We start from the raw sequence: 13,983 nt of genomic DNA, 5'->3' as shown, positions 1-13,983 counted from the left end.
TCTTCATATTGTTTCACCACTCATCAGCTCTGTCGGCAGGATCCTCCAGGCTGCTGAGAAAAGAGAAATTAAACGGTGTTTCCCAAAGGATCAGATCAAGGTGACTTTGAAAGAAACTCTGCTGTTAGTAACTCACTTCTCCATCAACGATGATATGCTTACCCTTTACTCTTTGGCTTCAGAGCTGATGTGAGGATGTAAGGAAGGAAGAACCTGTGGCAGAACACCTCTACGCCACTGAAGCTCAATAGCACATGAAGCCAAGGACACTGCAAGACGACTTCCTGTGTAAAGATCAGGTGATTTCCGGTGCCGGGAGAGAAACGGTGGGGCCCCTTGTTGGTAGTGAGGCCCTCCGGAGTCTGGCCGACTCCCTCATCTCCTCCAGAGCCACGAGTCTGCTCACAAGTGTTATTGATGTAATAATTAGTATGACTCATTATTGGTCGATTACTCCGTAACAAGCGTTCTCAGAAGTACAAACCACACAGGAGCGTCATGGTCAAAAATTCAACACTTTTTATTTATTATAAATCAATACATTTTTATTATAAAAAGGGCAAAGGGAATCTGAAATAAAACCATTGCGGATGTAAACCAAATAGATCATTTTACCCTCACAGACAGAGTAACTATCACTCAGTCACTTCTCCCAAAACACCAGAGGCTACACCTTAAAATCAATTTACAGTTTGGAAAAAAGGTTTCTAACGGATAGTAACGAGTTTGACATCAATCTCTCTGCAAAGCGTTTTCAAGTATAGCAAATTAGCATGCTATTGGTTTTTGTGCAATTCATTACAACCATCGCCAGCAGCAGTCAACACTGTGAAGTGCACGCACACAATTTGTTTTGTTTAAGCAGTTGGAGGAAGTGAACTCAGCCTGCTGAAGGTAAACAATATATAAGCTTGACAGGGTGCCAGTGGCAGCGTCCTGAACGTGACAGGTTTAGGCTTCTACAGTCCAGAAAGGAGACGGAGAACCGAGCTGGAGCCCATTTCCTGCCTTTACAGATTTTCTAAAGTGACATCGATGAGGCAGCTAAGAAAAAAGCCAAAATGATTGTGTTGTACACACTTTAACTGCGTCTTGAAAAGAGGTGGACATCAAAATAGTGAAGGTCAAACAGGAGCAGCACTCAAATCACTCCACACAGGAGAGGGCGGGGCCGTTACCACGGAAACCAAGATCGCAAATAAACTTTCAAACTCTTAATAAACTGAGTACAAATGAAATTATTGGTATTGTTTTGTTTGTTTTTAAAGGAAATCCCCAGCAAACGACCATGTTAATCAATCGAGACAATTTCACTTCCCTTCTTCGTTTTGAAACCATTACATAGCAGTGTATCCAGGATAAAAGCGTCACTGTGGCGAATGTGGGACACCTCTATGGCCCATTTTAAAAAACCAAGCTTCAGGTGAGTTAATCTGCTGGGTCACGGTCGGTGGGATCACAATAAACTGGACCAAACGTCTGACGGAAGGAGGAAGGTAAAACAATAACTTAAATAGAAGTGCTTAAAACACAATAGTTCTCAGAGCCCTTTGAAGAACCAAATAAAAAGGTTGCCAAGCAGAAACCCCACCAGACAGGAGAGCTGTAAGGTAATACTAACATCCATCCAATGATTCACAGATGTACAGTTTCCTCCCAAACATCACCTGTCTCCTGGTCAGTCCCCCCCCCCCTCGTGGGGTCAGTGGCCCCCCCACGTCTGTGAGCCGCGGCTTCCCTCTGTTTCCAGTCTGTCCGTGTTGGAGGAACACTCGGTGTCACTACACCGCCCCTCGTCCTCCGTCACCCCCTGCTGCTCCTCTCTTTTCCTGCGCTCCAGCTCCCACTCCACGAAGGTGTCGAAGAGGCTGGGCCACGCCTCGTCCTCGCTGTAGTTGGTCAGGTCGGGCCCGATGGCCTGGGTGAAGTTGAGGAACATGTTCCACGTGTCTCTGGAGATCCCCCGGACGCCGGAGGGGTTCTCGGCTAGGAAATCCAGCCAGTGCTCCAGGATCATCGGCATGTCCTGCGTGAACACCAGCCGCCACAGGGCGATGGCAATCTCCCGCTGCAGCGAGCGCTGGCCCTCCTCGGCGTCCAGGCCGAACTGGAAGGTGAAGCGGTACAGGTCCTTGAAGTTCTCCTCGCCCTGAGCCTCCAGCAGCATGCAGGGGAAGCGGGAGTAGATCCCTTCGAGGCTGTCGGCCTGGATCGCCCTGCAGCCCTCAACAAACTCTTTCCTAAACACAAACACAAGCAGGGACACCGGTCAGATCTCAAGCGTCACATCGTCAGTCAAGAGGCCAAACAGATCATCATCACATAAACTTCATGGCTGGAAAAGGAAACAACATTTACTCAGACTGGAGGATTAGAGTTTAAAAACTGAAGACCAAATATGAAGGCCAATTCTCAAAAGATAAAAAGAATGGAAACAGTTTCCTATTTGTGGGGGAATTTTGAATTCTCGAGGCTTTTTTTGACACATTGAGGCATTTTATGAAGAACTAACTTCTCAGTTTATGAAAACATCCGCGGCCTGATGCTGCAGGTGGATTCAGTCATTAAAAACAAGACGAGAAAGTATAGAGGCTAATTATTCTTACTTTTCCCTGCTGATGTCTGGGCGAGGTCGGTGGCTCACTGCAGGAATACTGATGCTATTAAAACATGAACTTTTGAAATCTATAAAAGTGTTGTGGCTTTAAATTGAGCCCGGTGACATTTGACCCCTCCACAGGCTTTTCAAAGTGAGATGCAAAGTAAAGAGCTTCAGTAAGCATCGGTTGACAATGAAACATGTGGGTTCGTATTGTCCAAAGCCTCTGGATGGAAAAGTGCTGAGTCAAAAGTTGGGTGGGTGCGGGGGTCTCTATTCATCTGCTGTCCGACCTCAGAGGTGCGTGGCTCCGTTCACACTGCAGGAACAGATTTTTACCTTCACGTGGTTTTCATGATAGTTAACAGCACAAACATCTGATCCAGGTCCTTTCATTAGATCTGGTGCTTTTCAAAGTCGGGGGAAAACGAAGTCCTGTTTTATTATATCCAACTTTTATGTCAACTCTGCTTTTGTTAGAAGAGGTTAAATGTTGAAGATGAGACTTTGAAGGCTGCCACACGTAAGAGGTGGAGAACATAAAATATGACATTTTGAAGAAGTCGGCGGGACGATACTATGGTAGTTAACGATTTAACAGTTGCTGTGAAGATGTGAAAGTCATGGAAAATCAACAAGAACTTTGATTTTTAAGGAATTTCACCCTGGAATGAAGTATTTTCTTCTCTATGTACTTGTTCAGCCTGCAGCTTGGTCTTCATTTTGAAGGCTGCATAGTTTTCAGCGTCACTACGGAGGATCTCATTTCCACAGAGTACATTTAGCATATCTGTATTTAATGAGAGTAACTTTTTTTTGTTTAAAGAAATAATGTCTAATGTCTAAAGACTCAAGGACCCCCGTTTGTGGCTGCACGTGGCACACAGACCACCAGTTTCCCATCAAGGTCAAACTCAGCAGAAAAGCTCCTGAAACAAATGCGGGGCGAACAGAGAAGCGAGGGACATCCAGCTGTGAGCGACGTTTGAGTGTTGGACGACGGCGTCCGGAGCCTCAGAACATTTTGTTTGCTGGCCACTAAAGCGATTAAAACAACTTCCTCAACCTAAAAATGACTAAACGTGATATTGATTCAGTTAAAACACACAGAATCTTCAGAAGCAGAGTATTTCAGGCCACTCTCTTCTCAGGAGGTAACGACCACGTCGAGTCACGTGGAAACGTTGAATTCTTCATCGTTTGGGAGATTTTTCTCAGCGAGGCGAAGACGAGGAGGCTGCGGTGAGGCATCAACACTTTAAACATGTCGGCCTCGACACGAGTCAGAGCGAAGCCACACTTTATTATTTATATATAGAGAGTCTGGACCTCAGTGTCACTGGAATGGATTTCTGTATGAATAACTTGTTTTACTACTTTGCATCATAGTGATACGATCAAATCACTTTGTCACTTCAAGCAAAAGCCGATTAACGACCGAACTGCAGCAGGAGGAGGTTAACCTTTGCCCTTAATGCTCGAGAGAGAAATCTATGCAGTCACTATACTGTATATAAAAGCAGCAGCATGGCTCGCCCTCTTTTCTTCTTGTCCAACAGTTTAAGCAGCACTGACGTCGAGACTGTAGATCACGACACCATTGAGAAACAAGTCTTGAATAATTCACATTAAACTTGATTCCCAATCAACACTTGGAGTTGGTAGACTGCAGTTCTCAGCAGTGGAGGTGTGGAGAAGCTGGAATTAAAAGCAAAGTGGGTTTTTTAAGAAGAAACATTCATACCGACTAAATAAGTCGGTTTGAAATGAGTTTCAAAAAAGTTTTCTGCTCTGATATATTGTTTTTAACATTATGGTTGAGAATCAAGGTGTCTGGTAGCAGATGTATTACTGAGCCGATTGTTGAAAACAACAGAGATGGGGAAGATTTTGTTATCCGAGTGAAGCGTCTCCTCATCAGAAAGGATCTAACTGATTCAGAGAGACAAATGGACCTGCAGCACCGGTCTGATTATCTCCTCTGGAACAACTTCCACAATATTAAGTTTCAAAACCTTCCGTGGTCTCATATCTCATCATACGAGGGGCCAGAGATTCGGTTTGGCAGTGGGAAAAGATTACAGTAAGAACATTATCCAGGGCGTAGAATCAGAGGTGGTCAGGGGGAAAACCTTTCTAAATGTGACCATAAGACTCTTTTGGCAGGAATGAAAGCGTTTGTTTTCAGAAAAACAAAGATTGATAAAATGAAGTGTAGATAAACCAAAACACCTAAATCATCAACATCCAGTAGTAACTCCACCACATAGCAGAATCTGGAAATATTAACCTTTACATGCTACACGGGATGAGGAGAGCAAGCAGGAAGTCTGCAGAGAACAGTAGGTGTGAGAGAATCTGATCTGGGATGATGACGCCCTCATAGTATGTGTCTGAACCGCTACGTCACAGGATCACATTAAAAAATTCCAAATATTCTGCAACACACTTTGAGTGAACAAGTCTGTGCTTGTTTTCAATGTGTTTACATGATGAAATAGAGGGAGAAACTAAGAATCCTTCAGGCATTCCACAGCCAGAGAATTCATTCTGATGAACAAACTGTGAAATCAAGACACCCCGTCCACAAAACCGCCACTTTACCTTGTAAACTTGCACATGGTGGCTGCTTGAAACTTCCAGGCGAGAACAAGCACACGGAACTCCGCGGGGTCGACACACAGGTCGATACAGAACCTCTCCATGCCTTCCTCCAAGATGGCATCTTCCTGTTCGTCCTTGTAACAGCAGAAGAGTTCCTCAATACGCGGCATCGACAGACCATCTCTGTCCGAAATGTCCTCCTTGCGCGTGTCGCCCGTCACTGTGGGGATGACAGGCGTTTCCACGGTGACCTCGAAGGCCTTGGTGCCATTGGACAGCTCGCTGGTGGCTTTGCTACATGGGGCGCTGGGCTCCTCCTTGTGGCTGCCGCCGGCACCGCCGCCTTTCTTGTGGGACTTGGAGCCGCTGTCTTTGTCTCCACTCTTGCTGCCGAGTGAAGACGTGGGATTCTTGCACTTGGTCACACACTGGCCCATGTCTTCCTCCTCCCCGTCAGTCCCCGTCCGAACCACCGAGACGCCGCTGCTGTGGCCTGGCGAGACGCCTCAACATACCCTCCGGCCTGAGACCAGCGGCAAATAGGAAGCAAGCAAAGCGCACGTTTAGAATTTAGAATAAAAAAAAAATCCTGAAACTTCAACGTAGCAGAGCCTGGAAATACACTCACCTTTGCCAAATCTGCCAAGATACAGGGACTCAAAAGACTCGAGCTAAAACTCCTGAAAAAGAGGAAATATAGAGGTGAAACTGGTCTTATTAGATTTAAAAAATTTTTTTTATAAAAATACCATTACATTACATCTGGTGATCAAAGAACAGATAAGAAAAGGCTTGCTTGTGTCCAGCGGTGCACATTAATCTGTGTTCAGTACAGGAAGTGAAAGTCAAGCATCAAAACATCCAATTTGACCAAAGTTTTCCAAAGTTCTAGAGACCAAGTGGACCCAGTTTTTGTTCCTTATTGAATGTTAGAGATAGTGAAAGCAGATTAAAGCAAAACAAAAAATACTACAGATAAACGTTTGGGGGATTTGACACTTTTCAAGCTGGTGGTTTTCTGAAAGGCTTCAAAGGTACAGATGGAACAATGGCAATCAAATGAATACTAACAATAAATACATTTTAGCAAACACACAAAGATGAAGAAAATCAATAACTGAACTCTTGTTTAAACAAAGCCTGATCTCCCAAATCCAGAGACAAACGGACAGATTCATGTTGTCCAACTGATGAAGCAGCTGATTGGGAGCTTACTTACAGACAGTCCTTCAGACGGCATTCTCTTTCTGTTCTGCTCCATCCCTGTGACCTTGACATCTGCAGAGCTGGAAGGACACATTATCTTGTCATCATAAGCAGAATGTGATAGCTCATCAGTCCCAAACCTGCAGGAATATTTCTGTCAGCATGCAACCAAAACATAATCCGAGCACAACAAACCAGCTTGTGTTTTGGCAGGAATATGCAGACTAGTTCCAAACGAAACACAAAGCAACTCGTGGAACTTTGATTGAAACCATCTTTCCAGCTGAAGCAGAGCCTTGATAGTACATCTACTGTCCCATCGCTTTTATAAATTCCCAGCTGTGTGTGAAAGTATTTTTGCTCTCCTCTTTCACAAATACCATACAACCAATAATGAAGAATCACTGCATTTGCTTTTAGCTTTCATCGATTTGTCTCTTAATACATATATATATAGATATAACTGTAAATATGTTCTTAAACAGATCGTGCCACACTTTCGTGGTGTGGATGCATACATTCGTTTCTCTCCGTTTCTTCCTGCCAGGTCGTCATTGTAAGTGAGAACTGGTTCTCAGTAACTACGAGGTGAAACAAAATAAAAAAGTCTATCTGGAAGCATCCATACTTGACATCCAGTTGAGGAGAAAAGGTTTTGACCTGAAAACCTGCTGCAGTTTAAAGAAGTCACAAATAATCAACTTTACATCTTATCACAAGAAGTGAGTGAGGAAACCAGTGTATTTCACCTGAAGGCCAAACTAGAAACCACGTAACATGGTAATAAGGTGACAGGACATCCTGGTAAAACACCAGCCTCCATGATTCAGCTTTAGATACTGAAGTTAAACTATCAAACTGTTAAGTTTCCTAATGGCCTGATGCACACAACATCAACACAAACCAGCACTTCTAATGTCACATTAATACTGCGTTCCTAATGCTGGAGTGTCTATTAACCAGAGGCTCCTCTGCTGGAGGCAGGAAGCCCAGCAGAGGAGCCTCCGGGCCGGAGGCTTCCCTGCTGGAGTCAGGAAGCCCAGCAGAGGAGCCTCTGGGCCGGTTAATCCGAACCTCCGGCCCGCTAGCAGCTCCCGGCTAGGCTAGCTCCGCTCCGACCAGCACAACACCGCGATCCTCCGGAGGAACTGACCTCGTGGGGGGAAACCCTGCCCGCAGGCAGCGGACTCATCATTACTGCGACTCCAGCGGCAGAAAAAGTCTAGAAACAAGTTTGTTCTTTAAAAAAAAAACAAGAATCGAAGTGAAGAAAAGTCGTCGCGTTCAGCCGCTAGCTAGTAGCATGTTAGCATCCGGTTGACACAAACTTCCACATCGACGTCCACTTCAGCCTCTTTCACACCGAATAACGGAGTTCTGGCGCCCGGGGCTCCGCGGTGGACCCGGCCCGGCTCCGGTCCCTCCGTGGAGAAGCTTAATGGAGCAGGTCGTGACTAAACAGCAGCCACTTTCTTTGTGCTTCCCTGTTTTAGTGACTGAGTGCGGCTACATTCTGGATGTGGAGGGTTATGACGTCACTTCCTCCTGGAACAGCTGATCTCTCTCACACGCACACACACGCACGCACACACAATAGAATAGAATGCAATATATATAAAAGGATGTTAAACTATATCTATCTATCTATCTATCTGTCTATATAAAGCTGTAAATTACAGAATAATTAAGGATTACAAACAGCTCAGACAGATGGGAAGAAGCGAATAACATTGTGTTATTATTTTATTATTTAATGATCATATTTTGTTTGAGTTTTTTGTTTGTAGACATAAATTCTCCTTCTTCCTTTTCTTGGTTATGTAAAGTGAACAAAATTTGTCTGCGTTTGTATTTTCAATATATAAACATTGTGTACTTAATACTTTTTTTTAAACAGACTTTTATTGAACAAAGAAGGTACAGACATAAAATTATGCAAATACAACATGAGCTAACAACTTTGACGGACGCAGTAAAGAATACAATTCAACATTTGATATGCTGCTGTCTAAGGGTCGTTAAGATTTTAAATATAAAAGACAAATGAATTATGTAAATTGGTAGTCAACATAAATACAAGTAGGCCAAGAGGAGCAAAGGCTGTAATTGTTCTTTTAGGAAGAGTCATTTAAATAGTTTGACAGTTTTTTAGTGCTTATTTAATTTAATGTTTTATTCCGTTTTGCTTGTAACGTATGTGACGTCATTAGTATGATCATCAAACTATCACTTTGAATGTTTCGTAATAATCTATTATTATTTAATTGTTTAATATAATATAAGATATACACATGTTTACTTATTTGTATTGCTTTAAAATGTATACAATTACCCCTATTTTATTGGTTACTTCCGGAGTCCAGACCTACGTCATCATCACGCGCCCGCTGGTAAACAGCACTCTCCCTCAGACTTCCTCCGGTAGGTCAACACTCCTCACGTTTAATTGTTCAACAAAACGTGGAATAAACGGTGCTGATCAGTAAGGCGAGAGTGAATCATGACGCTAAACGACACGCAGCTGGTTTTCTCTCATTTAGCCTCGTATGTTGTGTAACTTGCCGTGATGAAGCTCGAGGAGCGGCAGCTGCATGTGTTTGTTATTTATGTCAAAGAATTAAAGACCGAAATGCGTTTCAAGATTAATTCCTGACGACTTCAGCTGACCTCAGAGCACAATTAACATCCTCCGTTAGTCGTGAGACGTTGAGTGTGTTTTAGTGACATCGAGACAACAACAATCTCTGCAAAGCTCTGAACGATTTCCTCTGTTTTCATATTCTAAGGTGTTTTTTAGAAAAGACGAACACCTTCAGGAAAAACTCACCTCACAACTTAAGTCATTTCACAAATAATTTCAAAAAATAAAATCTTGAACACATAATAAACAGAAAAGAAAGGTAAATATCAAAAATGAAAATCTAAGCACCTCCAGATATTGGTCCTCACTGGACCCTGGATGGACCCCGGTGCTCCCAGACACCCTGCTGCTCCTCGGGTCCACCGCCTGGTCCGTCTGTGCTGTGATGTGGGGCAGACCGGTGTAAAACCCGAGTTAGTTCCCTTTGCTCAAGTTGTCCTTTCTTCACTGTTTAGGAAACGTCCGTTCTCTCAGATTGTGATCCCTGATGACGGCCTCCACTCGCGGCGCGGTGTTGTCGCTGTACAGGCGTGTGTTTCGTGTCGCCCGGAGCTGGCAGGCGCTGAGCGCAGACAAAGGCGCCACGGAGACTGAGAGGAAGTACATCATCCAGGAGGCCGGCGCCCTCTTCAGACAAAACCAGCAGGTGAAACTTCTACCAGATGATAACAAACTGCAGTTTTATGGCAAGTTGTGCGACTGACCTATTTGTTTTGTGCGTCTGCTTTACAGGTCACAGACCAAGAGGCCATAAAGAGATGTATAGAGGAATGCGAAGCAAGGATAGAAATAGGTAAGATGCAGCAAGTCTCACATGACTTCAGCTTCATCCCATGACGAGACAGGGTTTTTCTTCAGAATGCTCTTTTTATTTTGTCAAGTTAAACCAAAAGTAATGATGAGCCTTGTCCTCATTATTAGCTGATCAACGCTTCAGTTTGTACGTTTCTCTGAAAATGCTGCCAGACTTACTTTGGCTGCCGTTAAGACTCTTTCAGTCGTCGATCAGTATTTTAATCACCGAGTGACTGAGCAAAGTGCAGCTGGAGTCTTGAGCAGACCTGAGAACTGAAGCGCCGGACGACTCCGAGCGGCTCTGTGGCTCTCCGACCTTCCCTCAGGTGGACCTGATCAACACAGCGTCATTGTTCTGGATTCAGGCCTGGTTCTGTCAGGAATCTTTACTGTATTTAAAAACTACAAATTTAATCATTATCAGACAAAGCATGCAGAGAAATAGAAGAACTTCACTGATTCAGGGCAGGAAACGTCGATTGTAAGAGTCTTATTAAAAGACTTATTAATAAAGAGGAGAACTGAGTTGAATGTACGGCTTGGCCTCCACGTATAAACCTGGCTGCTCCCCTCTGGTCTGGACAGTTTCAGTTTGAGGAAAATAAAACCGCAAACCCAGATGTAAGTTGTGTTTTTCATAAAACACCAAGTGCAGCTGTAAGTGCCTATTAGCACAACCTGACATCAGAGTGACATCAAATCCTGATGCAGTGAGTGATGCACTTCACATGCTTGTGATGTCATAACTAAACCAGGTCAATATCTTCAGTCTCCAGAAGAGTTTTACTTTAAAAACAACAACCCTGCTCTGTTTGTGAATTCAGATTGATTACCTACTAAAACAAACTGTTTTCTATAAAACTGCTTGCATTATCCTTCCGTTCTTATCATCGGAGTTCCATTTAAACTTGACTAATATCAGTTAAATCTTCCACCCAAAAGAAAAGTTTTATTGCCTCTAACATTGCACCTATTGGCTTTTTTATTTTATTTTATAAACCTGATGCCGTCTTTACATCTTTTTAAAGGTCTGCATTACAGGAACCCTTATCCCAGAGCTGTAAGTAATCACCCAGAATAAACACAATACATATTTTCGAGCTATAATTTGGGGCTGAGTTTGTAATTCAGTTGTCAAGACAATCTTTCTTCTAAAAGTGCATTTTGTTCTCTGCACCTGAAGACCTACCTTCCACCGCTGGGCCTGGCGACCCAGAAGGGCAGGAAGCTGCGAGCACAGCAGCGCCTGAGGAAACAGGCCAAGCCGCTCTACATGCAGTCACATGACCAGACCTGATGCTGGAGATCCGCCGCCGCCGCCAGGACGTCAAGTTACCAGAGTGCTGCGACAAGCTGCTGTTGATGCTCGATGACGCAAGAACCACCTCCGTCTGCGGAAAAGCAAACTTTCCTTCTTTTGCTTTGGTTTGTTTTTTACTGTAAACATTGTTTACAGTAAAAAACAATATTGTTTGCTAGACAATGTTGGTGAAGATTCTAGTCCGCCCAAGAAAGATTCAAGTCTGGAGTGACTTGTGATATGAGAGCAAGATGTATATTTTATTTATTTAAATGTCTAAAAACTACTTTGTACTGTTATTATGTGATTTAATGTAAAATTCCACTGACAGAAAATAAATGTTTATCGTTGAACTGATGCTTGGTCCTCCATCCATCCATTCATCCGTCCATCCATCCATCCATTCATCCGTCCATCCATCCATCCATTCATTCATTCATCCATCCATCCATCCATCCATCCATCCATCCACACCACCAGCCAGAGTTAAAGTCACCAGTTAAACCAGGATGTTAAACAGACAAACCATCAAGCAGATTAGAAAAAGAAAACAGATTATCTGCACCACAACAAAGACAAACTACATTTAAAGATTATTCTGGTTCTGTTTGACCGGTCTGTCCCACTCAGGGTGAAATTGGACTGCATGTGGCTTGTGAGGAAGTATTTGGACAAAAGCCTGGACGAGTTGGAAGTTGAAAAGCCAGAGATAAAAAAAGAAAACAAGCCCAGAATCGAACCGGGGAACTTCTCAGTGTGAGCCAACAGAGCAAAGAACTTAGTGGATGCGAGCAAACAGAACTGAAGGGACACTAAAAGCCACTCCAGCTCATTGAGTCTGAACCTGTTCCACAGTGACCTGTGTGGTCACAATAAAAAAAGACAATAAATATAAATTGAAAAAACTAACACACACACACACACAAACAGCTATTTTAGAATATGTAAATTGTGTAAAACCTAGACAGGAAAGATCACTGATGCCAGATGCAACAATACACCAGAGGTTCTGAGCACTTCTGTTACACAAACTCAACTTAGCCCCAATAGAACGACATGAACTTTGAGAAAAGACACAGGAAGGTGTGGAGCAGCTGCAGCTCGTCGCCCCACAACTGGAAATGTGGTAAAAATGGTTAAAACGACTTGTTAACATGAAACACAAGAGGCGGGAGGCTGCTCTGTGGTACAGTAGAGTACTACACTGGTACTTTATTCTACTCCTTTCTGTTTCACTGGATGTTTAGTTCATAATGTGGTGGAGTGAAGAGACAGTGTTACTGCAGTACAGTACAGTACAGTACAGTACAGTACAATACAGTGCAGTGCAGCACAGTGTAGTGTGGTGCGGCACAGTGCCATACAGTATAGTAAAGTACAGTGCAGTGCAGTGCAGTACAGTAAAGTGCAGTACAATACAGTGTAGTGCAGCACAGTGCCATACAGTATAGTAAAGTACAGTACAGTACATTAAAGTGCAGTATAGTACAGTACAGCACAGTATGGTGCCGTACAGTATAGTACAGTGCAGTGCAGCACAGTGAAGTACAGTACAGTACAATACAGTGTAGTACAGTATCATACAGTGCCGTACAGTACAATGCAGTACAGTATAGTACAGTACAGTACAGTGAAGTATAGTACAGTACAGTACAGTGCAGGAAAGTAAAGTACAGTGAAGTATAGTGCAGTACAGTACAATACAGTACAGTGCAGTACAGTACAGGTGTAGTACAGTACAGTGTAGTACAGTGCAGTGTAGTACAGTACAGGGTAGTGCAGTACAGTGTAGTGTAGTACAGAACCGTACAGTACAGTGTAGTAGGGTACAGTGCCATGTAGTACAGTACAGTGCAGTGTAGTACAGAACAGTACAGTACAGTGTAGTACAGTACAGTGCAGTGTAGTACAGTACAGTACAGTACAGGTGTAGGCAGGATTAGATCAGAACCTTTATAAAACGTTACACAGCAGCAGGTCGTCATGTTTGGATTCAGAACACAGTTTTAGTTTTTAATACTAAAGAGAGTTACGAGGAGGGACTGTGTACTGAGGTCAACTCTCTATGGATGTTCCCTTGTTCCACTTCAGGTTTGTCCCCTGAACCTGAACTGGAACTTGGGTTCCTTCCACAGTCAGAAAAACTCTGTTCCAGATTAATAATTAGTTCGGTAAGACACACTGATACACTGACATGGTTCATTCCACTGCAGGACACAGAAATAGAATCATTTGTACAACAGCTCCTTGTCCAGCAGGGGTCAGACTATCATAGTCCTGAAGTGGTGTGTGGTTCAGTGAGTTCAGCCACCAAGACAAAGAGCTGTGCTCTCTTCTGTCCAATCAGACGCCTTCAGAGTAGAACTGACTGTATACACTGTATATGCTTCATGGCTTATAGGAGCAGAACACATGACAGCACACATGTGGCTCCTCTTGATAAAGTAATTAAGAGTAACAGTCATCTGTGGTGGTCCAGAAAAACACAGAGATACACATATTAAGACTTTACAATGCATCCATGTTTTGGTGGGAAGGAATGGAGTCGTTACTTCAGAGATCCACAGAGAAAAGTAATGGACTAATAACAATCCAGGTTTCTTTATGTGTATTTAAATGAGGATTTTCAATGATACACTTCGATTTGTGGATCATAGCTTTTCTTTGTTCCTGCAAAATGAATGGTGTTTCTTCCTGACAGCTGTCAAGAGCATTTAGTGCAAAAGACCACATGCTATCATGCTAATGTGCTAAACAACATAGATTTCTGATGTGATTTCTGTTGAAGCAGGAGGAACCACAGCTGTTCATTCCAACTTATACATAAAACCTAATATA

The 13,983-nt window shown here is 43.3% G+C and overlaps 2 protein-coding genes across 3 annotated transcripts; one reads left to right on the top strand and one right to left on the bottom strand.

Annotated features, from left to right (window-relative positions):
* Positions 1-496: 496 nt before the first annotated feature.
* On the bottom strand, positions 497-7,946 carry dcun1d3 (defective in cullin neddylation 1 domain containing 3). 2 transcript variants are annotated; one of them, XM_080481511.1, is made up of 5 exons: positions 7,563-7,946; positions 6,423-6,489; positions 5,832-5,883; positions 5,204-5,726; positions 497-2,240 (listed from the first exon to the last, which is right to left on the bottom strand). In XM_080481511.1, exons 4-5 carry the CDS (start codon positions 5,638-5,640, stop codon positions 1,703-1,705), a joined length of 975 nt encoding a protein of 324 aa, XP_080337637.1. In that variant the 5' UTR covers positions 5,641-5,726; positions 5,832-5,883; positions 6,423-6,489; positions 7,563-7,946; the 3' UTR covers positions 497-1,702. The 2 variants fall into 2 exon arrangements, with proteins under 2 accessions (XP_080337637.1, XP_080337638.1); XM_080481512.1 differs by having other exon boundaries at positions 6,423-6,549; positions 7,563-7,931.
* An 838-nt stretch (positions 7,947-8,784) lies between these two features.
* On the top strand, positions 8,785-11,500 carry lyrm1 (LYR motif containing 1). Its single transcript, XM_080475155.1, has 5 exons — positions 8,785-8,830; positions 9,506-9,696; positions 9,783-9,843; positions 10,874-10,905; positions 11,029-11,500. The coding sequence occupies exons 2-5, from the start codon at positions 9,538-9,540 to the stop codon at positions 11,140-11,142; spliced, it is 366 nt and encodes a 121-aa protein (XP_080331281.1). The 5' UTR covers positions 8,785-8,830; positions 9,506-9,537; the 3' UTR covers positions 11,143-11,500.
* The last annotated feature ends 2,483 nt before the right edge of the window (positions 11,501-13,983 follow it).

The sequence above is a fragment of the Lipophrys pholis genome (genome assembly GCF_963383615.2).
Source record: "Lipophrys pholis genome assembly, chromosome: 1".
In the NCBI taxonomy this organism is placed as follows: Eukaryota; Metazoa; Chordata; class Actinopteri; order Blenniiformes; family Blenniidae; genus Lipophrys; species Lipophrys pholis.
This window is presented reverse-complemented; position numbering and strand designations above follow the sequence as displayed.